This window comes from Desmodus rotundus, chromosome 1 (genome assembly GCF_022682495.2).
Source record: "Desmodus rotundus isolate HL8 chromosome 1, HLdesRot8A.1, whole genome shotgun sequence".
In the NCBI taxonomy this organism is placed as follows: Eukaryota; Metazoa; Chordata; class Mammalia; order Chiroptera; family Phyllostomidae; genus Desmodus; species Desmodus rotundus.
In genome coordinates this window covers 7,881,055-7,905,971 of record NC_071387.1, presented here as the reverse complement: position 1 = coordinate 7,905,971, position 24,917 = coordinate 7,881,055, and the positions used below count along the sequence as shown (strand labels likewise).

The 24,917-nt window shown below is 42.7% G+C and overlaps 1 protein-coding gene across 11 annotated transcripts in view; it reads left to right on the top strand.

The window, feature by feature from the left end:
* MAPKAP1 (MAPK associated protein 1) overlaps positions 1-24,917 on the top strand; it is a 212,321-nt gene that overhangs the window by 111,845 nt on the left and 75,559 nt on the right. For all 11 annotated transcript variants that reach the window (XM_024562109.4, XM_024562110.4, XM_024562112.4 and 8 more), the window contains one exon: positions 8,140-8,249. In XM_024562109.4, the coding sequence (XP_024417877.1) occupies positions 8,140-8,249 (110 nt within the window). The remainder of the gene's footprint in view (positions 1-8,139; positions 8,250-24,917) is intronic.

Genomic DNA, 24,917 nt, shown 5'->3' with positions numbered 1-24,917 from the left:
TTTTTTAAGCATATAGACAAATGGTCCCTGGCTTAGGATGGTTCCACTTAAGATTTTTTTGACTTTATGGTGGTGTGATGGCAATATGCATTCAGTAGAAACCGTACTTTGAATTTTGAATGTGGCTCTTTTCCCAGGCTAATAATGCACAGTTTGATACCCTCTCATGATGCTTGATAGCAGCAGCGAGCCCCAGCTCCCAGCTGGGCACGCAGTCACGAGGGCAAACAGTCCATAGGCAACAGCGTACTGTGTTGCCTGAGTTTTTTGGTTATTGTGTTCTGAGCACATTTAAGGTAGGCTAAGCTAAGCTCTGATGTTCAGTAGGTTAGGTGCATTAAATGCATTTCAACTTACAGTGTTTTCAACATATGAGGGGTTTATAGGGACGTAGTTCCCATCATAAGTCAAGGGGCATCTGTATAAGCTGCGGATCACAGACAGGTAGTTACTTACCCAAGGTCATGCCATTTGGTAAGGGGCAGAGCTAAAATGGCATAAAGAATTAAAAAAGAGGACCATGTTCTTTGTAGCCTGGCCTGACAATATGGGTGTAAATTTTCCTAGTTACTTATTTTTTGCCCATGTCATAGAGGACCAACTGTGTGTTGTTTCTTTTCATTCTGTTGTATTAGCAAACATTTTCGTTGTCCAGATTGTCCTCGTGTGTGGAAATGTAACATATGCAGCCTGTTTAATTTTGTATTTGTAAATCTGACTTGATTCCCTTTTTGGCAACAGCTACTGTCTAGAGAAAAGATTTTTCTTTGTCTCTTTAAAATGGCAGTAATATTGGAGCAAGTAATAAAGATGGAAAACATTAATTACATACTTCTAAGAATTTAAAGGTCAGACAAGCTAAATATGTATGTTTCGCTCACTGGAATGTCTGTCTGCGGAAAGTGTGCCAGAATTCACTTTGTTCCTCCAATAAAAGCACACATTTTAGATAGCTATCAACTTACTTTGGTATCCAGAAATTATACTGGAATGTTGCCTTAGTTGATATATGTCTTAAAAGTTTAGGGCTCAGGTTGCTGGCATTAATGTTATTTGTTTCCTGAGCCACCCCCTTTGGCCACGTTTAGTTACTGTGTCTCATTTTGATTTCTTCTGTTCTCCCCTCAACTTATGTTGGAGTCTGTCAGCTGCTGCTGTGTACATGTCAGGCTAGTGACTTGTAATGTTTATTAATACAATGTCAGTCTTGCCATTGAAAAAACTGTGATGCTTCTCAGAAGGTTGCGGTAGAACGAAGCATTTGATTTCCAGATCCTGTCTGCACCGCATTGTGAATACATTCTCAGATGTTAGGCAGTTCACTGACCTGACAGTTATGGAACCCCGCCTGGGACCCCATTTCAGCAGGACACATTTGAACAGAAACAGTTTGCAAAACTTTACACACTTAAACTCCTGCCAAGGCAAACTGTTAGCCACTTGAGTTTGTTATAAATACCCAGTGGCAGTGGTTGGAAGTAGCCCACAGTGTGTTTTATATTCTGAACTGAATGTGAATGTCTTTGCGGTTATATAGAGTAGTAAATAATTGAGTTTGATTAGGGAGAGGGACCTCATTATCCCCCACCTGTGCCCAGCTGGAAGGGGAGGGTCGAAATGAAGCCATTAGCTGTCTCTCTTACTGGCATCTCAAAGAGCTCAAATACATCTGTGTCTTATTTTCTTTTCTGGCACAATCAGTCGAGCAAGCTAAGCAGGCATGACCGGATTTGGCAAGTCCCAAGGACTCTGGCAAAGATACACAAGGAGAAGGCGGAGGGCAGTCATTTTGGCTTCTCACTGCCCATTAGTCTATCGAGTTATGTTTTTGGAAAATGTCTGTTTTGAAAAAGAGTACTTTACCCAATGTCAAACACCGCATACTTATACAATATGCTTTGATCTTTAAAAAAATTTGTCAGTGCAAGGGGAAACAAAACGTGGCATTCACACTAGTGTAAACTCTCTTTATGGATAAAGTAATACCCAAAGGGCTTGCTTTAAAGTAGGCATGCTATAGTTATTGCAAGGCTTTCTCTTGCTCATATATTTTCATTTTCTACCTCGAAGTGCTAGGGAGTGAGCATGAGTAGAATTGGGACCAGACAGGTTGGGAAGTAGAGGAGTGTGTCTTCTTCGCTGTCATGAGCTGGTCAGGCCTGGAGCACTGAGCACTGCTCTGGGCAGCCTCTGCCCACTTGCACAAGCTCCCGCCAGCTCAAAAAACGGCGTCGTTCTCCAAGGGCTTTTAGAAAGGAGACTTACAAGTCACATGGTTACTCCAGAGTTGGGACATTTATAATCAAACTGGATTTGTTATAGGGAAGTTGAACTTACCCACAGCTCGGTCAGTGGTTCTGCTCTGAAGGGTATGCTCTCTGAAGTCTCTGCTTCCTCTGACTCCCCAAGACTCTCTTCTAGGCTGTAGAGAGGGTTGAAACTCAAGCTTTGGGGTCTGGCTGGGGTGGGTCCAAGTCCTGACTCCTCCACTGAGTGGCTGTGTAAATCTGGGGAAGTGTCCTGGCCTTACCAAACCTTACTTCCCTCCTTTATAAGATGGGACTGATAACAGCACCGACCTTTTCTGGGAAGATTAACTGAACAAAGTAAGTGCTCAATAAACGTTGGCTTTTGTCATTGTCTCATCATTCTATGTCACTTCTTTGTACATATGAAGAAAAGCCCATTGTTGTTATATTAACTTGCTTATTAAGCATTTATTGTATACAGGTATCATGTTAACTACCTTAGAAGTATTTAGCCTTCACATAGCCTTACAGTCTAAGAATTGTTACATTTTATAGATAAGGAAACTGGAAGTGAGAGAGATTGTATCATTTACCCAAGGAAGGCGGAGCTGGGACTCCAACACAGACTCTGTCGCAGAGCTCACTGTGCTCCACTGCCTTCTGGCATAACCACCATCTATCTGCGCATGGTGTGGAGCTGAATGGGACTGTGCTTTGAAACACCTCCACAAAGAAGCTTCTCTGACCCCCTCACCTCTGCCCAACTGGCTACGTGCCCTGTGTTTCTGCAGCACTCTGAGCTGGCTTCCATCTTTGTGCTAATCACACAGAACTATAATTCTCTGTATGCCTCTTTTTCTTTCCCAGTTGGGTTGGGAACCATATCGTTAATTTCTAAATCCAAAATAGGATCTTTAATAGACAAGCGACCACAGGTAAATTTCCTAATGCCTCCAGCCTTAGTGTCTATAAAGAGGATATAGTGCCCTGGCAAATGTGGCTCAGTGGATTGGGCACCAGCCTGGAAACCAAAGGGTCACCGGTTCGATTCCCAGTCAGGGAACATGTCTGGGTTTTGGGCCAGGTCCCCAGTTGGGGGCGTGCAAGAGGCAACTAGTCAATGTACCTCTCTCTCACATATCAGTGTTTCTCTCCGTCTCTTTCTCCCTCCCTTCCCATCTCTCTAAAAATAAATATAAAATAAAATAAAATTTATATAGTAATAGTACCTATTTTAGGATTGAATTAGTTAATGTAGATTTTTAAAGCTTAATACAGCACCTGGCACATAGTAGGTGTTCCATAGATAGTAGCTGCTGCTATTACTGTTATAATTACTGAACAATAATGTCTTGTACTTTTTAGATCAAAAACCTCTAAGTCCCATTGAATTTCTCTGCAATACCACCATGATTTTTGACTTCCATCATCCCCATCCAAAACCAGTTAAGCTGAGGTGGAACATACCTGCTTCTCTCTCCTGTTTACTCTCTCGAAAAGGAAAACCTTGCCCTGACTGGTGTGGCTTGGTTGGTTGAGTGTCATCCTGTAAACCAAAAGGCTGCCCGTTCAGTGCCTAGGTTGTGGGTTCAGTCCCCTGTCAGGGAGCATGTGAGAGACAGCCGATTGATATTTCTCTCTCACATTGATGTTTCTCTCTCTCTCTCTCCTTCCCCTCTCTATCTCTCTCTCAAAAAAAAAAAAAAAAAAAAAAGCCTTGGTCCAGTAGCTCAGTTGGTTAGAGTATTGTCCAGATACACCAAGGTTGTGGGTTCGATCCCCAATAAAGGCACATATAAGAATCAACCAATGAATGTATAAATATATGGGACAACAAATTAACATTTCTCTCTCACTAAAAATCAATAAATTTAAAAACAGAAAGAAAATCTTGAAAATGGAGCCTAGGGTACTCTCTTTTGAGCTTCAGGGGGTTTTTGAAGCCTGGGTCAGAGGTTGCTTGCTGACAGTACCTCTAAATATTGCCACCATGGCTGGTAAATTGCACATTTTAATGGCCCTGTGTTACCACTTAAAAGCTGTGAGGGTGCAGATCCATTCTCCCAAATAAGCAATCTCTGCTGAGGGGTCAGGGGAGAGGGCATGAATGGGCTTCATCTCTTGGAGTGGTGACTTGGGACAAGGGGAACATTAGAGAAGTAACATCTATAAACTCTTTTTACCGCTTGCCAGTCTTAGTGCCAGGTGCTTGGCATTCATTGACTGTTTTATCCTCCTGACAGATCTGTAGGGAAGCGCCCTCCTCATTTCACGGATGCAGCTGAGGTTTCCCACATGTTAAGGGCAGCATTTCAGTTAGCCGTGGAACCAGGATTCCAACCAAAGGGTACTGAACTCCCTGCCCGTGTGTTTTCCTCCCAGACATGTGTATTGCCTTCCAATTCGGTTCTGGCTTCAGCTCACTCTCTGTACATAGAAACTAAGCTTTTCAGATGAAGACCTGTGCCTCTACTTTCCCTCTGTGCCCCATCACTTCTGGTCTAATACGTAGTGGAGAAAGGCTTGTTGTGTTAGGTTAATGCTGGTATAAACACTTCCCTCTGGTAACTGAGCGCCTTTGCACTGGGACAGAGCTGAATTCCTCAAGTGAGTAATCTCTTTTTAAAATGCCCATACGTTTTTCAGTGGTTACGAGACTTGACAGGACCTAACTTTGAATTGACTGAAGCACTCCTGGTAGCATTTAGTCAGCTCCCTGAAGTGACGCTTCATCCCAGACCCGGCACTGGCAGCCCAAGGAGCTGCGGCGGGGCGGCCGCTTCTGCTCAGTGCCCCTAGGGTGCCCTGCACTGGCAGAAAAGAGGCCAGCTACCCCCAGGGGGAGCAGGAGGAGGAGCAGTTTCTGAGTTGAGACTGGGTTTGTAGCCCATCTGTCTGTCCATCCATCTGCCTGTCCGTCTGAGGGCTAATCACTGTCAGCACAGGTCCCAACTCAGAGACTAGAATGCAGTGCCCCAAGGAAGGGAGGCCGGACAGGCACCCTGCCCACCGGGCGCCGGCACTTTTCTACGATCATGGTCTTCTCCATTTCAGACCCAATACTCAGCATTAAATAAGAGCAGGTTTAAAAGATGGATTTCAATAGACTTTTTAGAAAGCCCATAAAAAATCTTGGATATAAAGAAATGAGGCATAAAACTCAGAATGTTTGGAAGTCATGCTGAAAATTGTGGTAGCAAGTCTCCATATCCATTTATTAAATGTGAGCGTAACTTAACAGTCGCACCTAGATGCATTCTGAGAACCACCTTGATTCTGCACTCCTGTGCTTTAGAAATGTTTTACCCCCTTCGGTGTCGTCGCCTGGGAACGGGGGGGGGGGGGGGGGGGGGGGGGGCAATGTGGCATTCGCCTGCAGGGAGAGTGGTGAGTGGGATGCGAGACCAGCCTGAGGAAACTTCCATTAGGTCTGGCTGAGTGTGCAGCGCACGGGGCACAACCTTGTTCCCCTTTTAATGTGCTGTTTTTACCGGAATGGAGCCCCAGAGTGGGAGAGCGCGCACCGCGGAGGCGCGCTCCGGGCCTGTGCGTGCCCCTTCCCTTCCCTTCCCCGTTGTTTTCATTTTCCTCTCTGAACCTTGCTACCCTGGCTTCAGTGCGGAGGCTGTAAAGGAAGATGGAGAGCCGAGTTACCTCAGAATGATCACTATCGTTAACATTCACGGGTGGTTCACTTATCATTCCTGACTGCACAGACATGGCAGCCGCTCGGAAGCGTCCGCAGGTGTAGCATGGTGATACATATTACATTGTGCCACAATGGATTTATGTATTCTGTAACAAAAGAAAAGTGTAATGAAAAAATACAGAAGGTAATCCTTTATTCCCCCACCACACAATTTATCAGTAATGCCTGTGGATGATAAGTGCCAGGGATTTCCTCTGCTTGCTTTAACCTTGTCACCCAGGTACGTTTTGGTGAAATGACAGAAAAATACAGACTAGGGATTTTCCTCTGTTCAAAAATCCTTTAAAAGGGCACTTTTAATTTATGGAAGTTAGTCCAAACACAAGGCTTCCTTTTGAGCTTTTAGTCTGCCTCCACTGGAAAAGATAAACATATTGGTTTGAAATAATGCTATCAGCCAGCAGCAGATTAGGAGAGAATGTAAGCAATTTATAAGCAGACTGCGATCGAAAATAGTTCAGGTGGAACCCAGGTGGATGGAAGTTCGTGAGGTCTGGCCTAGTGCTGGTGTGTGCACACCCGAGAACTTGTGTTCCCTCGTAGGCCCGACTCATCCATCGCACAACATATTGTCACAGATGGAGCGCACACTGCCTTCTGAGGAGAGAGCAGGGGAAGGCGAGTCTGAACTCGGATGATTGGCATCCGTTCCAAACACAGGCTGGCCCTGCGCCAGAGCAAATACCCCCAAGTTTATAAATGCACAAGGCACTTTACATTTCAGTGCCCTTGCCAAAGTATCACTTACTACATCGCTCCCTAAATATAGTTTTTTAAAAAGAGCTATTTCTTATTTTGCTTTGATCAGTAAAATAAACTTTTAAAGATTGTTCTGGGATGGGGTCCAGCTTCTGAGGTAAAGAATGGCCAGGGCTCAGGCATGATTCAGTAACAGAGTGTTCAGTAGAATTAGCTTGACAGTTCTCAGGCCTGCTGTTCGATAGCGAGAACTTGACCAAGTTAAAATGGATGATCGTGCTGGCTAGACCAGCATCGGCTTTTGCTTTTTAACAAATGGAATGTCAAGGATTAAACAGCAAGCCCTGTGGAGAGGAGGGGTGTGGAGATGTCTTTGTATTAGGGAAGCAAATTGGGTCCTTGGTTTGGAGATCAGCCCCCAGCCCCTGCAGCAAGCCAGCCACCTGGCTGGGTCCAAGCTAGGTTCAAGGCCCCTACCCAGCCTATCCCACCAGTGGGAAGCTTTTCCGCGACTTAGCTAGGGCTTGGCTTTTCCTTCAGGTTTCTTGTCAGTGTGAAGTTCTGCCATGTTTTTTGGCCATGTTCCCCTTTGAGATTCTGGTGGGGAAACGGGAATGCAACCAAACTCCTTGTGGCAATTCCCATGTTCCATAGTTGGAAACTTGGGTCCCATTTGTTACGTGAGCTGCTTGGAATAGGTCCGTTTTGTTCCAGTGCCCAAGCATAGTGAGTAGTGTTTGTGATACTTGCTGTTGCAATTACCGGTCTTAGTGGAGTGACTCCTCACCAGGGATGGACTCCTGTTGTTCAGGTACTTGTTCCTTACCAGTTTTTGCCCTTGAGTTTTGTCGGCTAGAAGCTTACAAGTTGTGTTAGTATTTTGCCTTATAGTTATTTCTGCTTCAGCTAATATTTTGTTTGACCTTCTAAGACAAAGTAGATTAAAACATTCCTACTGAATTGAACATAGATTATATATTGAAAAATATACAAATACAGGGTGTTTCTTTTACTGGCTAGTTAGGAGGAGCCTTTACTTTTCCTTACTGTTAATTGCTTTGGGCTGTCATATGCCCCCTCCTCATACACACAAACACATACAACGTGACATTTTCCCCCCAGGGCTCCAGGAGCTTTAATATGACGGTAGTGTCTGCCTGCAGTGACATCTACTGACACAGGCCCTGTTTATCGTTTGTCAATCCTCGCTACACCGACCCACACAGACCAATTAGATTCAATTTGAGATAAATTAGAAAAACCTTCCATAACTGACCTCTCTTTCACTTGGAACTGTTCACACTAGAATGCTTTCCTTTCGCTGTCTCTCTTTGTTATTAGGAGTAGATTTATTTAACCTATTTTAAAATAATTGGCACTTGAATGTACATTTATTAAAACTTTCTTAAACACAGTGAAGACTGCAATAACGTCCTTCTGGTTGAATGTTGGTAATCATTTAATATTTGTCTTTTCCTTCAGAAATGCTGCTCATGGATTCTCCCTTATTCAGGTGGACAACACAAAGGTCACCATGAAAGAAATCTTGCTAAAGGCAGTAAAGCGAAGAAAAGGATCCCAGAAAATTTCAGGTAGGGGAGTTAAATGATACCGTGGCCAGAGCCGCTGAACCCTTGGTTAAAAGTGCTTGGCGTGTGCGTGTGTGCGCCTGGGCGTGTGTGTGCATGCACATGGTGTGCCCCCTGGCTTACCGACCTTTCAGACACCACTGCCAGAAAGTTTGGTTAGCAGGTCTACGGCCAAACAAAGTGATGCTCAAGTTGCCCGTGGGCCTAAGGAAGGGACTGGGCCGGTGGCATATGGAAGGAAAATGTTTTCGTATCAGTTATGCAAGCTTTGTCATTAACAATTCGTGATAGATTACGACAGGCTACTTGGGCTAACTGTTAGTTGGTGTAAAGCTGTCTTGAAAACTGAATCAACCCTAAATTCAAAGTACCGCTTTTAATTTCATGTTTTCACATAATTTTCAATGGGGGAAACTTTTAAAAAAAATTTTTGTTGAATTTGTTGAGGTGACAGTGGTTAATAAAATTATATAGGTTTCAGGTGTACAGTTCTGTAATACATTGTCTGTTTATAGTACTGTGCGTCCACCACCCCAAGTCAAGTCCCTTCCATCACCCCTTATCCCCCCACATCCTCCCCTCCCCCTTTCTCTCCGGAAATCACCATGCTGTTGTCTGCGCCAAGGAGGGGTTTTTTTTTTTGATGTTTACCTTTCTGAATCCCCCATGAGGGAAACTTTTAATTGCTAGTCTTTGGGGTATGAAATAAAAGGGAAAAGACTTCATTTTTGCCAATTGAAGGCAACTGTTAAAAAAAAATTTTAAGGATAAATCCCTTGATTCACAGAAATACCTGTTAATCTCTAATTTATAATTACCCAACTTGATACAGAAAATTAGCTTATGGTATTAGCTGTTATATTTAAAGGATATGAGAAAAATATTACCAATATTGAGAAATAATTATTTTGAAAAATAGCCCCAAGATTTGTCATACCACAGACAACTTTAATATAAATCAACCCACATATGACACATCAGGTATCTTAGCTTTGTAAATAGATGAGACTTCTTAAACACCTTTGGTTCATCTTTTGGAAAGGAAAGAAAGCATTGTTCAGGTTGAGGAAAATGGTTTTGTGTTCTTTTTAAGGGGAGGCATATAATCTGTTCCAGATTTAATTAGCTATCGTCAGATGAAAGCTGAAGTTTTAATAAAAGTTAGAAGAGATAACACAGTGAAGGACACGGATGAGCTGTCTCAAGGCCATATTCCAGGGGAACGATAAGAGCTGTAAAAAATGGCAGAGGAGAGCAATTGAATGGAGCAATGAAAATCTGATTCTCATAAAAAAGAGAGAGAGAGAGAGATGCTGGTAGGGGCGGTTGTAGATGAGACCTGCTAGCGTCTGCAAGCAATTTGGATGCTTGCCAGGAGTCATTGTTCACCCTCGGCTGTGGCGGCTCCGTCCAGATGTGCCAACTGCACGTTTCGGCTTTTGCCAGCTGACTGCGCCGTTTGATAACCAGCTCTCTGGATGCCCATCACTGGCCGCAGAGATAGAATTAAATGATGATGATCTTCCCACAAGTTGGGAGAGGAAACAATGCATATAAATCTTGATTTCATCTCAGCATGAGAAGTCTTTATCCATCATCACTCATAATGAACAAGTCGTTAGCTGGGATGAATGGTGTTCTGGTTTTTCCAAACACCTCTTTTGTTCATTTTTTGGGTGACTTTTATCCATTGCGTGGGGGTCAAACCTCTTTGCATTTAGGGGATGATTGAAGAGGCATACCCTCTCCTTCCCAGGGGAAAGGAGCTATTTTTGAGTTCTAGGTGCTGATCTAAAAGCATTTAAACAGCTTCAGATATTTAAAGATGTTTAATAAGCATTCATCTTTCCTTATGGTCCTTATTTTTTTTCTTGCTTTGTTCCTAAAATTTTGTTTTACACAATAGTGTATTTTGTGACAGATTTATTATATTCTAAGATAGCATTATTCTGAATTGTCCATGAGGAGATAGAACTAACTTTTTAAACCTACTTAATAAAAATTGTGCTGTCACAGATTTTTTACACCATGAAACCTCCATGAAATTCCTGGGATACCACTAAACCGGTGTCGTTCCCTCTGTCCCCGGCCCCCCGTGCAGTTGGGTACCTGTTTATCTGCGTCCACCCCCAGCAACCACGTTTATCATGCACACATTTATTTATGTTCACCTTCGTGTGCACACCCGCTCTTTCCATCAGAGTGTTGGCCTTACCCTTGGCAAGGAGGCTGGACTCGTTATCCGCAAAACAGTGATCCGCATTATTTACTCCTTTCATACTAGAGAAGTTGATTGAGATTGATGTATTTACATAAATTACTGTCCGTTTTCTTCATACAAAATGCTTTTTAAAATAAGAAGCCCTTTCTGTTGCTTTATCAAGCCAGGTCTCATGAAATGGAACGATCTCCAGTTTGGCAAAGGTGTTTATTTAAGGTTAGCTTGGTAAAGGCAGGGCATGTTTTGTATCTTTGAACTTTGTATGGTGGAGTGGGCCTGTTTGGAGTGGACTAATGAAAAGAGGAAAACCCTCTTGTCGTAGAGTCAAAGGCGAGCACAACACATTTAATGAAAAAGAAGAGGAAGAAGAAAGTCTGTTAGTGCTCACAGCTGGCTATGAAATACTTTCTACTTACCCATTGGGACACATGAGCGCAGGCAGGAACTCGGTGGCAGGAGATGTCAGGTTGGAGACGCTCACCCTGTCCCTCCTAAGTCTCTGCCGCAATGACCCCTTCAGTCTTTGTAAGAAGCTACCCGGCATCCCTGTGTCGCAGACAGAGGTGGAGAGGTGCGCCCTCTTCTCAGACAGCTTTCACCTGTTTGAGCTCAGAAAAACACTGATCCCTTTGCTACTCCTTTTAACTTCAGTGAGAGGGGAGAAGTTCCACGTGAGGTTAAACAACGTGTACCAAGTGTGTTTGTTCATTAGAGGTTACTTAAACTAGAACAGATTTCAGACAGCCTTTGATAGGCTGGCAGTGAACTTCTGTTGCTCACCCACAAACCTTTAACATCTCTCATCTTTTTTCCAGACTGACAACTCTCTGTTTAATAATGTTGTAGCAATAAATTGAGAACTCCATTATTGAATCAAAATGTAGGCCTTGTGACTGTCCTAATGTGTAAATGTTGCCCTTCCCTCTGGCACTCTCTCCCCAGTTTTCATTTGTAAAAAATCAGAAGGTGAGCGAGATTTGAGCAAAAGAATTATTCTTTGTTTGGGTAAGTAGCTTTGTCAATGGAACCCTTGGGGTTTTAAAATATTTTTGCTTTTTGGGGGTAGAATGTCATTATAGATACTTGTAGCTGATCTAAAATTTCAGCTTGCATTATTTGTAATTATTTCATCAAGTCATAACTATTTATGAACACTGCAGGGTTTTTCTATTAATATTCATGTACTGAACTAGAGTAAGTTTTCACAGTGTGTTCTAGTCAGTTCTCTGCTAAGACTTATTTTCTTAAGCCCATTTTTAAATGTCTCCTTTAAAGTTTCTCTTCAGCTTTTCATTTTATTCCTGACCTACTTGACATTTGGAATCTACCTGCATTGGCAGAAAGTCCCCACTGTTTAAGAAAAATGTAAATGCAGAATCCAGTTTTAGAAAAATTAGCTGAAGCCTCTTTACTAATTTTAACAGTCAGGTGGCTGTGTATTTGACATAGTGAAAAGTAGCCTGTCAGGTCCCTTGAGTGAGCCGGTAAAACAGACTGACCTTTTATTTCGGGGTAAAGGCCTCAGTTCCTCGAGCTCCCCTTTTGTCAAGTTCACTCTCACAATCAGTGGCCTTCTGAGCTTCTTAGTATGTTGTTGTTGTTTAAACATGCTCTGTTCCACCAGCCCTCACCAGCCTGCTGAAGCATGGTGTCAGGTGTGAGAGACACTTGAGAAACTGAAGCAGATCCAAGTTCAATTCTAACACTGACACAGAGATACGATATAGTTCTCTCATGGTCTACAAAAGAGAGAGGGTTTCAAAGTGGGGTTTTCCAAGCAGAATAGTTTTCTGCACTGCTCTGTTTCAGTATTTATTGTCATTATGAAGTGGAGGTGTTTCTCTTCATCATCTGCTGGAAAGGTGAACCAGAAGCTCACTTACTTTCTTCCTGTCCCTTCTTGCCTTTTGATGTGAAAGGCAAATTTGTATCAGTCTGAAGATCTGGTTGAAAAGTTCTTCCAATGTTATTAATAAGACTTGAGATACTCTTTTCTTTTCTCTGACACAATTTCACCTAGAATTCGAAACAAATATTAGCTTTGTCAAGTAGACTCCCTCCTAACATCTCTGTTTAGAGTCGTAGACCACCTTATTGCTGGCTAATTTGCTGTGCTTTCACAGGACCCCTAGAATGTCACCAGTGAGATAGCCTAGCCTAGGGCTTCTCAGACACTATTCCCCAAAGTGGAAGGTGTGGGGAGGTGTGGGGCTGTGCCACCAGGTACAGGATTCTCAGCGGAGGAACAGACAGTTAATGAGGACATCGTTAGATTCTCAGGTTTTCTCCTCAGAATTCACGTAAAATGTGCCCCTTGGTCCACAATGTATTTGTGGCTGTGTTGTACACTCACTCACTGTGAGCTCGCCTGTGCCAGACCTCCTAGGTGAGGCAGATCCACACGGCCCTTGCTGAAGAGGCCTTACATTCTGGAAGGAGAGCAATTATAAGGGGCTGAGAGAGAATACTAAGACGCAGGGAGCTCATGGTATAGTATAGCTGCTCAGGGAACTCCTCCCTGAGAGATTGCCATTTAAACTGTGGCCCTCATAGTTAAGCCAGGAAGAGTTGGGCAGGGGCAGTGGCTGTTAAAGCCTACTACATTTTAAAAAGAACATTTCTTCGCAGTCAATTTACTTTACTCTCTTTCTCCCAACTTAAAAAAAATGTAGTAAAATTGACCCTTGAATTCTTCCCTGTGCTAACTCCCCACATCATATCCCTTAGCAAATCCTACCAGTTTTGCCTCCCGAATACATCCTGAGTCCATTCAGTCTCTTCCATCCCTGTTGGATGAGGCCAGAGCAACATGGCTTTGCCTGGACTGTTGGACTAGAACCCTAGCTGGTTTTCCTGCCTCTGCTCTTGGCCCTCTTCATTCTCCTGTCTACACAGCAGCCAGAGAGATCTTTTAAAATATAAATCAGGTCATATCTACTCAAAACCCTTCAATGATTTCCAGTTGGATTTAGAATAAAATCTAAACTTGTAATCACTGTGGAACACACAGTGGCCCAAAGAGAGGGTTGTACAGAGAACGTAAAACATAAAGAAAGAAGAGACTTAGAACGAAGCCCAGAGTCAGATGGTTGTAATGGGAGAGAGGAATACAGACCAGGCTGAGACCCGGGAAGCCAGGGAGGGGATTTGGAGCCTGTAACCTAGTGGGCCTGCTCTAGTAGACTGGTCAGTCTCTGACTCACTCCTCACAACACCTCAGGCAGGAGGCCTTATTTCATGCCAGACCTGAAAAGTTGTGTACATATCAATTTGTTATTTATCAAGAAGATTTCAAGGGGGATTTCTGTCTTCCCCAAGATCTATTCCAGGGGGGTAACAGCAGATTATTTAGTGCCTTTGTGTACTTAAAGATACCTCATTCAATCATGCCTCTTACAGATGAGACTTCAGAAATGTTAACAAGTGGGAAACAATGGCATCTTAGAATTAAGAAGCTATGATAACTGTATGTGTAATCATATATATACCTCTCTGAGCCTCCCTTTCCTCGGCTCTAAGAGAAATTCAAGTCGCCCACATTTCCACAGAAAGCAAATGGCAGATTCTAAATTGGAGCCCAGGCTTTTTTTGACCTCCAAGCCCATACTCTTTTTATTGTACCATGTTGCTTATTAGAACCCTAATGGGAGAACAAATTTAAAATTCTGTAAACAGAAATGCTCATTGATTCTAAGATCTAAATGCACTAGGGAAGTGCAGCATTTAAAGGAACCCTGTGGTGAGTCTGGATAGAAAGCCAGGATTCCTTTGTAATTGCGCAGTTTGTCTGTATTGCTGTCAGTTTTAATGTTGTGTGTCTAGCTTTCTTAAAGCAACATACACCTGTCCTGAGCTGCCCTCAGGAAAAGAGAAGCCCATATGTTTTAAATGGACGAGGGTTTTTAATACTCTTCTAACCTGCAGTGCTCTTCAAAGGCTAAAGTAAGGCAAAGAATCTGCTCTCTGTAGGGTTGAACGGAGTCCTGCTTCACGTGTAATTGCATGGACAGAAAGTTCAGTGTTGTTTCTTCTATGAAAATAGTTTGCGAGCCAGAGACACAGACGTGTGGTTTCCTTATGCTATAGCAGGTATCCTTTAAAAAGAAGAAGAAGAAAAAAGATGAAGAGAAGGTAAATAGGACTGTTAATATGTTCTTTGTCAAAAAACAAACAAACCCAAAACAGTAATTTCTGCACAAAGTTCTCCGCATAAAAGAGTAATGATGCTGATGCCACGCATGCGTGAGGGCTGGGGGTAGGGAGTAGAGACCCGGTAGTCGGTAGTCGATGTCCAGTGACCCGGTGGAAAACAGAATCAGTAAATTAGGACTGCTTGGGGGTTAAAGGTGTCACTCGGAAGTGCCCCAGGCAAGAAGCTGCAAGTAAATACTCCTCCTTGCCTCCTCTCTCCTGTTGCGTCTCACCTGAGCCTCCCCCTCTGGAGTGCTCTGAGGCTCCTGATGGATCTCCTTGAGTAGAGAGCAGAGCACATTAAAGATGGCATTGCAGTCAACTATTTTATCCAGAAAGCCTGGAAATTTAGAAAATTTATGTCAAGCAGAAATCTTTTGGAACCACTTTAGAGACCCAGTTACTTTAGAAGGGCGTCATGAGCTCTCACCACCGCCACATCAGAAAAGCTTGAAATACATCGTTCGCCAAAACTACAGTTGACCAGCGTTTACTCTTCCTGCTGGTCACCAATCTTTCGGAAATTCCTTTTTCATCTCAAAATCTATTCATTCACTCGATCTGGGGCCGTCGCCAGAGTGGATTAGATTAGGAAAAAGCAGAATGAGAGGAAGAGGGAAGACATTCCCCCGAGAGGATGTGTGCTGGTACAGGAGGAGCACATTGTGGGGTCAGAGGGCCTTGCCCTGGATCCACTAGGGATAGTTCCACAGCACCACTAATTTAATACGAGCTTTCTAGGCGGGGGAAGAAACACTACTACATTAAATGTATCTATCGATTGTAAGCTGTATCCTGACTTTAGAAATGTTAAAAATGAAAAAAAAATTGTACCCTAGAATAAGAAGCTACAGTAACTGAATGGGTGACCGTGTACTTACCTCTCCGAGCCTTACTTTCCGCAGCTATCACGGGGGAGAGGTTGAGGGAGGATAAATCAAGTCCAGTGTAGGAGAGGGCCGTGTGAGCTCTAGAGCTATGTGCGGCTCTGGGAGACCCTGCGCAGTTCACCACCCAGTGCTGCCTGCTCTGCGCCAGCCACTGCACTGGAAAGCGGATGCAGAGGACGAGGCAGTGAAATCTGGTAGACTCATAAGGAGAAATGCTTAGGCTACTACAGCAGCACGGACAGGGCACACTTAAAACCCCTGGGTGAGGCGGGCGTTGAGAAAAGATGCTCTGGAGTAAGTAATTTGTTTGACAGCTTTTTGAAGAGTATTTAGAACTTTGCCAGATGGGTGAGTGAGAAGAACATTCCAGACAGAGATGTTTTGAGATGTAGTCACAAAACATAGACATTTCAAATTACTGGAGTGGGAAGACAGCAGAGGATAAGCTGCAGAAGCGAGGCAGGGGCCAGAGCTGACCAGGCCAGGCCTGATAGTGCACTCAAAAACAGGAGAGCCACATCCATTTACTGGGGCTCATCATGCAGGAAGCACTGTGTAGGCACTAGGGGGTTTGTAGAAGCCAAGCAGTGGTCCTTACTCTCAAGACACTCACTGTTGACTTGGGGAGACAGACAGTGAGGCAGATAAAATGCCATGCACATGATGAGTGGAAATAAGTATAGGGCCTGGGTGCCCATTGTGGGAGGGAAGCCCTAGTCTAGCCTTGGGGAGTCAGGGAGGACTCTCCTGAGCAAATTACCTGGCCGAGACCTGAAAGAAATAGAAACTGGCCAGGCACCGAGAGATGGGAAAGAACATTGGGCGGACGAGCACGGTTGGATAGCTTGGGGCCTTCTGGGATCTGCACACAGCTCAGTGTAAGAACGCAACAGAGTAGGAGGTGGGAGAGTGGAGAACGGCGACTGCACGTCGTGTTTGTAAACTGTTGAGTTTGAACTTCATTCTGATGGCGGAGGGGAACCATTGAAAGGAGGGCAACATAAATACTTGTTGGGGGGGGGAAATCAGACATTTTGGAGGTGTGTGAAGTAAAAAAGGGGTTCCTCTTTCTTTCATGTAAATTCTTTGGGGGGGAGTTTGTTGTTGTTTTGGGGGTGTTTTGGTATTAAGTTCACATGTAGATATACATACAAGCAGTGAGTTTTTTGTTTTCTAAAAACCACCATATGCCCAGCATCCAGCACAGTGCCTGTCAGGTAGAGAACACTCAGTAAACATTAAATGAACCCATGCAGAGGATCTGCGTAAAAAGTTTTGTAACGATTCCCTACAAGATACGTGATTGTGCATTCTTTTACTCAGTGTTGCAGGCGTTTCACATCAGAGTGACCACTGCATCTGTATCTTTCTAGTTAAAATTATCTTAACTATGGGCTTGTCAGAGGTTTGCTTCTTTAAAATGGTGAGTAAAAGAAATTGCCCTTCAGAGAGTGTACACCCGTTCTTTGGCACACGAAGCTTAGACGAGAGTGCCTCTTTCCCACCCCTCACCACCACTGGATGTCGTCAGTCTTTAATTTCTGTCCAACTGCTGGCTAACGGTCAATATCTAGTTTTCGTTTGCATTTGTGGGGTTTTAGTGTAATTAAGCATTGTTAAATGGTTTTATTAGCCGTGTATCTTTCGAAAAGGTAGTTCTTAGGTCAGTCGGTTGTTTTAGTGGGAAGAGGGATTGAGTGGAAGGCTCCTTTCAGAAAACTATTTTTAAGAAGCGCCCTAGAGTTTAGCATACAATTCTCCCCACCTCATCTCCCCTTTTCCCGCTTGAGCAGGTGCCCTCCCCCCACACACACACCCTCCGTGTGTAGAGGAAGGCCAGCCATTTCGATTACTTGCCTACTGCCCCTTCATTCGCCAGCAAAGCTTTGTTCATGTTTGGAGAGCGCCAGCTGGTGATTCAGTAGACTCCAGTTCAGCTCATTTGAGACCTTATGTTGTTACCTGCTTACTTTGTCATCAAAAGCAGTTTTAAAAACAGGTTTTCTGGTAAGTAGTTTATCTTTCTAAGGCTGGTACTTAGAAAATGCCCATAATCTGGATATCAGAAACGTAGACAAAAAAGTCGTCACCCCCTCACAGGTTTATTTTGGGGAGGCACATCTGAGTACACGTCTGGCAGCATTATGAACAGCACTGGCACCAAGGGCAACCGTAGGGGGTTAATGGGGACCCTGCATCATTCCTTGCCATGTGCCTGGTGAGTAAACTCCTAGAAGTTTCTGGGGATGGTAGCAAGTGGGGAAAAGGCTGCAACCAACAATCAGTGTCACAAAGTGGGGATGACTGATTTGCCGAGGAGACCGTTGAGACAGATGTTTAATTAGCTGAAGTCAGAGTGGATAAATTGGGGGAGGACAGCCTACACAGAGAGATGCCTTTTCCCCCTCATCTCTCGTTTAACTGTTTTGTTGTTGTTTTTGTTCTTACCATTTTATTTTTGAAGGTAACTTCCTCACTTTGGCGGGGGTTGCGGAGGGGAGTAGAAAGAAAGTGGTACCCTTTGGTACGGAACGTGTGCTGCGCTCTCGGTAATTTTGTATTTAACCTTTACAAAGCCCTTTGAGATGGGCATTGTCCCTTTGTTATGGCGGAGAAAACTGAGGTTGCCTGTGTCTGTGATTGTGCAGGGTGAGTTACTGACGAGTGACATAGATGAGATTTGAACCTAGACCCCTGGGTCCTTGAGCCCACTGGTTTTTTCCTTGTACTTAAAATGTACAGCATATGAGGGAATTTTCTAGAGTAAAAGTAGTAATAGAATCTATTTTGACAGGTGCTAGTGCCACACAGGTGTAGGCGTTTGTCAGAACTCTCACTTGGTCCTTGTAAGGTTTGGGCATGTCACTGTAAATTTTACTAAAAAATAAAAGGAGAATCTTAAACAAGTACTGAGCACCAGTTAATGTTATGCACGTGAAGTGTTTAGGGGTGGATGTACTGATGTCTGCTTCTTACTTGGAAATGCATTTTTTTAAAAAAGGTGGACTGATGGATAGACATGTGATGAAGCAAATATAATAAGTGTAAATGGGAGGCTCTAGGTGGTGGGCACACGGATTTTCAGTGTGTCGTTCTTTCGACTTTTCTGTGATTTAAAAATGTTCATAGTAAAATAAGAAAATTCACAATTAAAAATACGTAATTTAGATTCTACTTATTAATATAAATTTCTGAATTGACAAATGTATGTCATGGAGGCATAGAACACACTGGTTTTTACTTCTTTTTGTAGGATATTTTATTTTTAATTACTCCATACGTTCAATGACATCTTGAGGTCACAGTTTCTTCCACTGACCTGTGATTTTAAGCAGTATATAGTTATGAATATAAAAAGTATTGTTACCACTTACCGAATATTTAAAATCTGCCAGGCCATCTGCCAAACCCTTAATCCTTAAACATTTACTCCATCAAGCAGCTATTTGAATTGGTTGGGTTTTTTTAATAAATGAGAAAAACTAAAGCTCAGAGAGGATACAGAACTTGTTCAAGCTCACACAGCTATTAAGGTGGGGAGCTGGGACTCAAACCCGGATGTATAACTCCAAAGCTTCTATTCCCACTCACTGTACTGAACTTCCTCCCACTGGCTGAGGTTACAGGATCCACAGTTCAATGGAGGCAGGTATACTTTTCTCCCTATAAACACCTACTGCACCTGCTTCACTTGGACGTGGCAATATGATTCATTGGAAAGGGCATAGGCTCTGGAACCGAACCAGCCTGGGTCCCCACCCCAGCTGTACCTTTCACACAAGCTGTGAAGTTAGGCAGGTCGTCAAACCTTTCTAACCTGAGTTATCTTTTCTGTCAATCCAGGTAATAATACCTACCTTGTAGGGTGGTTGTTTTGACTAACAGCACGTAAAACATTTCACCTATAATAGCGCTCAGTGGATGTCAGCTGCCTGTATTCCTGTTGCCACTACCACGTCAGGCACACCATGAAAGCTGGTTTTTTAGGGTTTGATTTACTTCCTTCTCTACCCACATGACTTGGCCTTTGCCTGCACCCTTTCTTTTCCAGTGAGTTAAGTCTATAGAAAGCTCATACCCTGTGATAGAACCAGCCTTTGAATTGTGTTTGGACATGGGTCTTCTGGAAGCAGCCTGTACTTTGAACAAGAAGAAAGCTAGGTCTGGAGAGCCAACTCTAATGACTTTTGACTAACAAGAAAACCCATTCCATATGTGGAGGTGGGGGTTAATGATCACAGAACTCATTCGTCATAGAGCTCATATCAGCAAATTCAAAGTGCCAAGGATTCTAGAGGTAAAGTGCACAAACTACAATTGCCTTCAGCAAACATCTTTACCAGTGATTTTTAAAAGCCTTAGTATTAACAGTTGAGTAGCTCACAGAGTCTATTGCTTCTTCTCAGAAAACATTTAAAAGAGGAAATGTCATCAAACGCCAACATTTTTGAGAGAACGATTATGGAAGCTACGGAAGGGTTTGGAGTGCTGCATCCACCCCTCACATCCCTCCATGCGGAGTCTTGATTTCCCCAGAGGAAGCAGAAGGCCCTCCTCCTCCAGGCAGGCCACTCACATGTTTATCCCATTCGTAGCTATAAGGAACACTCTTCCTCTACCAATTGAAGTTAGCCACTTTTTTTTTTTTTTTTTTTTTTTTTTTTTGATAGAATACATTTTTTTTTAATTGTTATGCAATTACAGTTGTATGCCTTTTCTCCCCATCCCTCTACCCCACCCCAGGTGAACCCACCTCCCTCCCCCCTCTCCGCCCTCCCCCTTGGTTTTGTCCATGTGTCCTTTATAGTAGTTCCTGTAATACCCTCTTCCCACTATCCCTGCCCCCACCCCCCACCCCCGCCCTGGCTATTGTTAGATTGTTCTTAACTTCAATGTCTCTGGTTATATTTTGTTTGCTTTTTTCTTCTATTGCTTATGTTCCAGTTAAAGGTGAGATCATATGGTACTTGTCCCTCACTTCCTGGCTTATTTCACTTAGCATAATGCTCTCCAGTTTCATCCATGCTGTTGCAAAGGGTATAAGCTCCTTCTTTCTCTCTGCTGCGTAGAATTCCATTGTGTAAATATACCATAGTTTTTGGATCCACTCGTTTGCTGATGGGCACTTCGGTTGCTTCCAGTACTTGGCTATTGTAAATTGTGCTGCTATGAACATTGGGGTGCACAGATTCTTTTGGATTGGTGTTTCAGTGTTCTTAGGGTATAATCCCAGCAGCGGAATTACTGGGTCAAAGGGCAGTTCCATTTTTAGTTTTCTGAGGAAATTCCATATTGTTTTCCACAGTGGCCTCACCAGTCTGCATTCCCACCAACAGTGCACAAGGGTTCCCTTTTCTCCACATCCTCTCCAACATTTGTTTGTGGATTTGTTTATGTTGGCCATTCTGACTGGTGTGAGATGATACCTCATTGTGGTTTTAATTTGCATCTCTCTGATGGCTAGTGATGCTGAGCATCTTTTCATATGTCTCTGGGCCCTCTGTATGTCTTCCTTGGAGAAGTGTCTGTTCAAGTCCTTTGCCCATTTTTTAATTGGGTTGTTTGTCTTCCTGGAGTGGAGTCGAGTGAGTTCTTTATATATTTTGGAGATCAGGCCCTTGTCTGAGGTATCGTTGGCAAATATGTTTTCCCATACTGTTGGTACTCTTTGTAATTTGGTGCTGTTTTCTTTAGCCATGCAGAAGCTTTTTATTCTGATGAGGTCCCATTTGTTTATTCTTTCCTTTATGTCCCTTGCTTTAGGGGATGTGTCTGTGAGGATGTTGCTGCGTGGAATGTCTGAGATTTTCCTGCCAATGTTTTCCTCAAGGACTTTTATGGTGTTACGGCTTATATTTAAGTCTTTTATCCATCTTGAGTTTATTTTCGTGTATGGCGTAAGTTGGTGATCGAGTTTCATTTTTTTGCACGTAGCTGTCCAGATCTCCCAACACCATCTGTTGAAGAGGCTGTTTTTGCTCCATTTTATGCTCCTGCCTCCTTTGTCAAATATTAATTGATCGTATAGACTTGAGTTTATTTCTGGGCTCTCTATTCTGTTCCATTGGTCTATGTGCCTGTTTTTATGCCAGTACCAGGCTGTTTTGATTACAGTGGCCTTGTAATACAGTTTGATATCAGGTATTGTGATCCCTCCTGCTTTGTTTTTCTTTCTCAAAATTGCTGCAGCTATTCGAGGTCGTTTATGGTTCCATATGAATTTCTGCAATGTTTGTTCTATATCTGTGAAATATGTCATGGGTACTCTAATAGGGATTGCATTGAATCTATAAATTGCTTTGGGTAGTATGGCCATTTTGATAATGTTGATTCTTCCAATCCATGAACATGGTACATGCTTCCATTTGTTTGTATCTTCCTTAATTTCTTTCTTCAGTGTTGTGTAGTTTTCTGAGTACAGGTCTTTTACCTCCTTGGTTAGGTTTATTCCTAGGTACTTTATTTTTCTTGTTGCTATATCGAATGGGATTTTTTTCCTGATTTCTGTTTCTGCAGTTTCATTGCTGGTGTACAGGAATGCCTTTGATTTCTGGGTATTGACTCTGTATCCAGCTGTTTTGCCAAATTCATTTATTAGGTCGAGTAGTTTTTGAGTGGAGTCTATAGGGTTTTCCATGTACACTATCATGTCGTCTGCAAACAGTGACAGTTTCATTTCCTCCTTTCCAATTTGGATGCCTTTTATTGCTTTTTCTTGTCTGATTGCTGTGGCTAGGACTTCCAATACTATGTTGAATAGGAGTGGTGAGAGAGGGCATCCTTGTCTAGTTCCTGATCTTAGTGGGAAAGCTCTAAGTTTTTGTCCATTGAGTGTGATGTTGGCTGTAGGTCTCTCATATATGGCCTTAATTATGTTGAGGACTGCTCCCTTTATTCCCACTTTGCTGAGTGTTTTTATCAGAAATGGGTGCTGTATCTTATCAAATGCTTTTTCCGCATCTATTGATATGATCATGTGATTTTTGTCTTTGCTGTTGTTGATGTGATGTATTATGTTTATTGATTTGCGAATATTGTACCATCCTTGCATCCCTGGGATGAATCCCACTTGGTCATGGTGGATGATCTTTTTAATATATTGCTGGATGCGGTTTGCTAATATTTTGTTGAGAATTTTAGCGTCTATGTTCATCAGCGATATTGGCCTGAAGTTTTCTTTCTTCGTTGTGTCTTTATCTGGTTTTGGGATTAGGATGATGTTGGCTTCATAAAAAGAGTTTGGGAGTCTTCCATCAGTTTGGATTTTTTCGAATAGTCTGTGAAGGATAGGGGTTAGTTCTTCCTTAAATGCTTTGTAGAAATCTCCTGTGAAACCATCTGGTCCAGGGCTTTTGTGTGATGGGAGTTTCTTGATGACTTCTTCAATTTCCTTTGCTGATATTGGTCTGTTCAGGTTTTCTGCTTCTTCTTCATTCAGTTTTGGAAGATTATATTTTTCTAGAAATGTGTCCATTTCATCTAGGTTTTCAAATTTCTTAGCATACAGGTCTTCATAGTAATTTCTTACGATCCTTTGTATTTCTGTGGTATCAGTTGTAATCTCTCCACTTTCATTTCTAATTCTGTTTATTTGGATCCTCTCTCTTTTTTTCTTGATGAGCCTACTTAAAGGCTTGTCGATTTTGTTTATCTTTTCAAAGAACCAGCTCCTGGATTCATTGATCCTTACAATTGTGCTTTTAGTCTCTATGTCATTTAGTTCTGCTCTGATCTTGGTTATTTCCTTCCTTCTGCTTGCTCTGGGCTGTCTTTGTTGTTGTTCCTCCAGTTCTTGTAGGCGTAGGGTTAGGTTGTTTGTGTGAACTGTTTCTAACTTCTTAAGGTAGGCCTGTATTGCTATGAACTTCCCTCTCAGGACTGCCTTTGCTGTGTCCCATAGGTTTTGGGTTGTTGTGAGTTCGTTTTCATTTGTTTCCAGGAAGTTTTTGATTTCTTCCCTAATCTCATTCTTGACCCATTCATTGTTTAATAGCATGCTATTCAGTCTCCATGCTTTTGAGTGTTTTGGGTTTTTACCCTTGGGGTTGGTTTCTAGTTTCAGACCCTTGTGGTCAGAGAAGATGCTTGATATGATTTCAATTTTCTTGAATTTGTTGAGGCTTGCTTTGTGTCCTATCATGTGGTCTATCTTTGAAAAAGTTCCATGGACACTTGAAAAGAACGTGTATTTTGCTTCTTTGGGATGAAAAGCTCTGTATATATCAGTTAAGTCCATTTCCTCTAAGGTATTGTTAAGTGACACAATATCTTTGTTGATCTTTTGTTTGGAAGACCTGTCCATTTTTGATAGTGGGGTGTTAAAATCCCCTACTATAATTGTGTTGCTGTCAATATCTTTCTTGAAATCCTCCAAGATTTTCTTTATGTATTTGGGTGCTCCTATGTTGGGTGCATATATATTTACAATGTTTATGTCTTCTTGGTGGATTCTTCCTTTGAGTATTATGAAGTGACCTTCTGGGTCTCTCTTTATGGCCCTTCTTTGGAAGTCTATTTTGTCAGATATGAGTATTGCTACCCCTGCTTTTTTTTCCTGTCCATTTGCTTGGAAGATTTGTTTCCAGCCCTTCACTTTCAGTCTGTGTAAGTCTTTTGTCCTGAGATGGGTTTCTTGTAGGCAGCATATGTGTGGGTCATGTTTTCTTATCCATTCAGCTGTTCTATGTCTTTTGATTGGAGCATTTAATCCATTTACGTTTAAGGTTATTATCGATAGGTAGTTATGCATTGCCATTATTTCCTACCTGTGTTCCTCTGTCTTTCTCTTTTCCTTCCTTTCCTTAAAGCAGTCCCTTTAGCATCTCTTGCAGAGCTGGTTTGGTGGAGCTGTATTCTTTTAGACTTCTTTTGTCTGGGAAACTCTTTATTTGGTCTTCTATCTTGATTGAGAGCCTTGCTGGGTAAAGTAGTCTTGGTTGCAGGCCTCTGGTTCTCAGTACTTGGAATATTTTTTGCCATTCTCTTCTGGCTTGGAGCGTTTCCATTGAGAAGTCAGTTGCTAACCTTATTGGGGCTCCCTTGTATGTTACTTCCTTTTTCTCCCTTGCTGCCTTTAAGATCCTCTCTTTGTCTTGGAAATTTGCCATTTTAATTATGATGTGTCTTGCAGTGGGTCTCTTTGGGTTCCTCTTGTTTGGGACTCTCTGTGATTCCTGGATTTGGGTGACTTTTTCTCTTCTCAGATTAGGGAAATTTTCCATCATTACTTTTTCAAACAGGTTTTCTATCCCTTGCTCTTCTTCTTCTCCTTCTGGTATTCCTATTATACGGATATTGTTACGTTTCATGTTGTCCTGCATTTCCCTTATTGCCTCTTCATTCTTTCTGAGCCTCTTTTCCTTTTCTTGC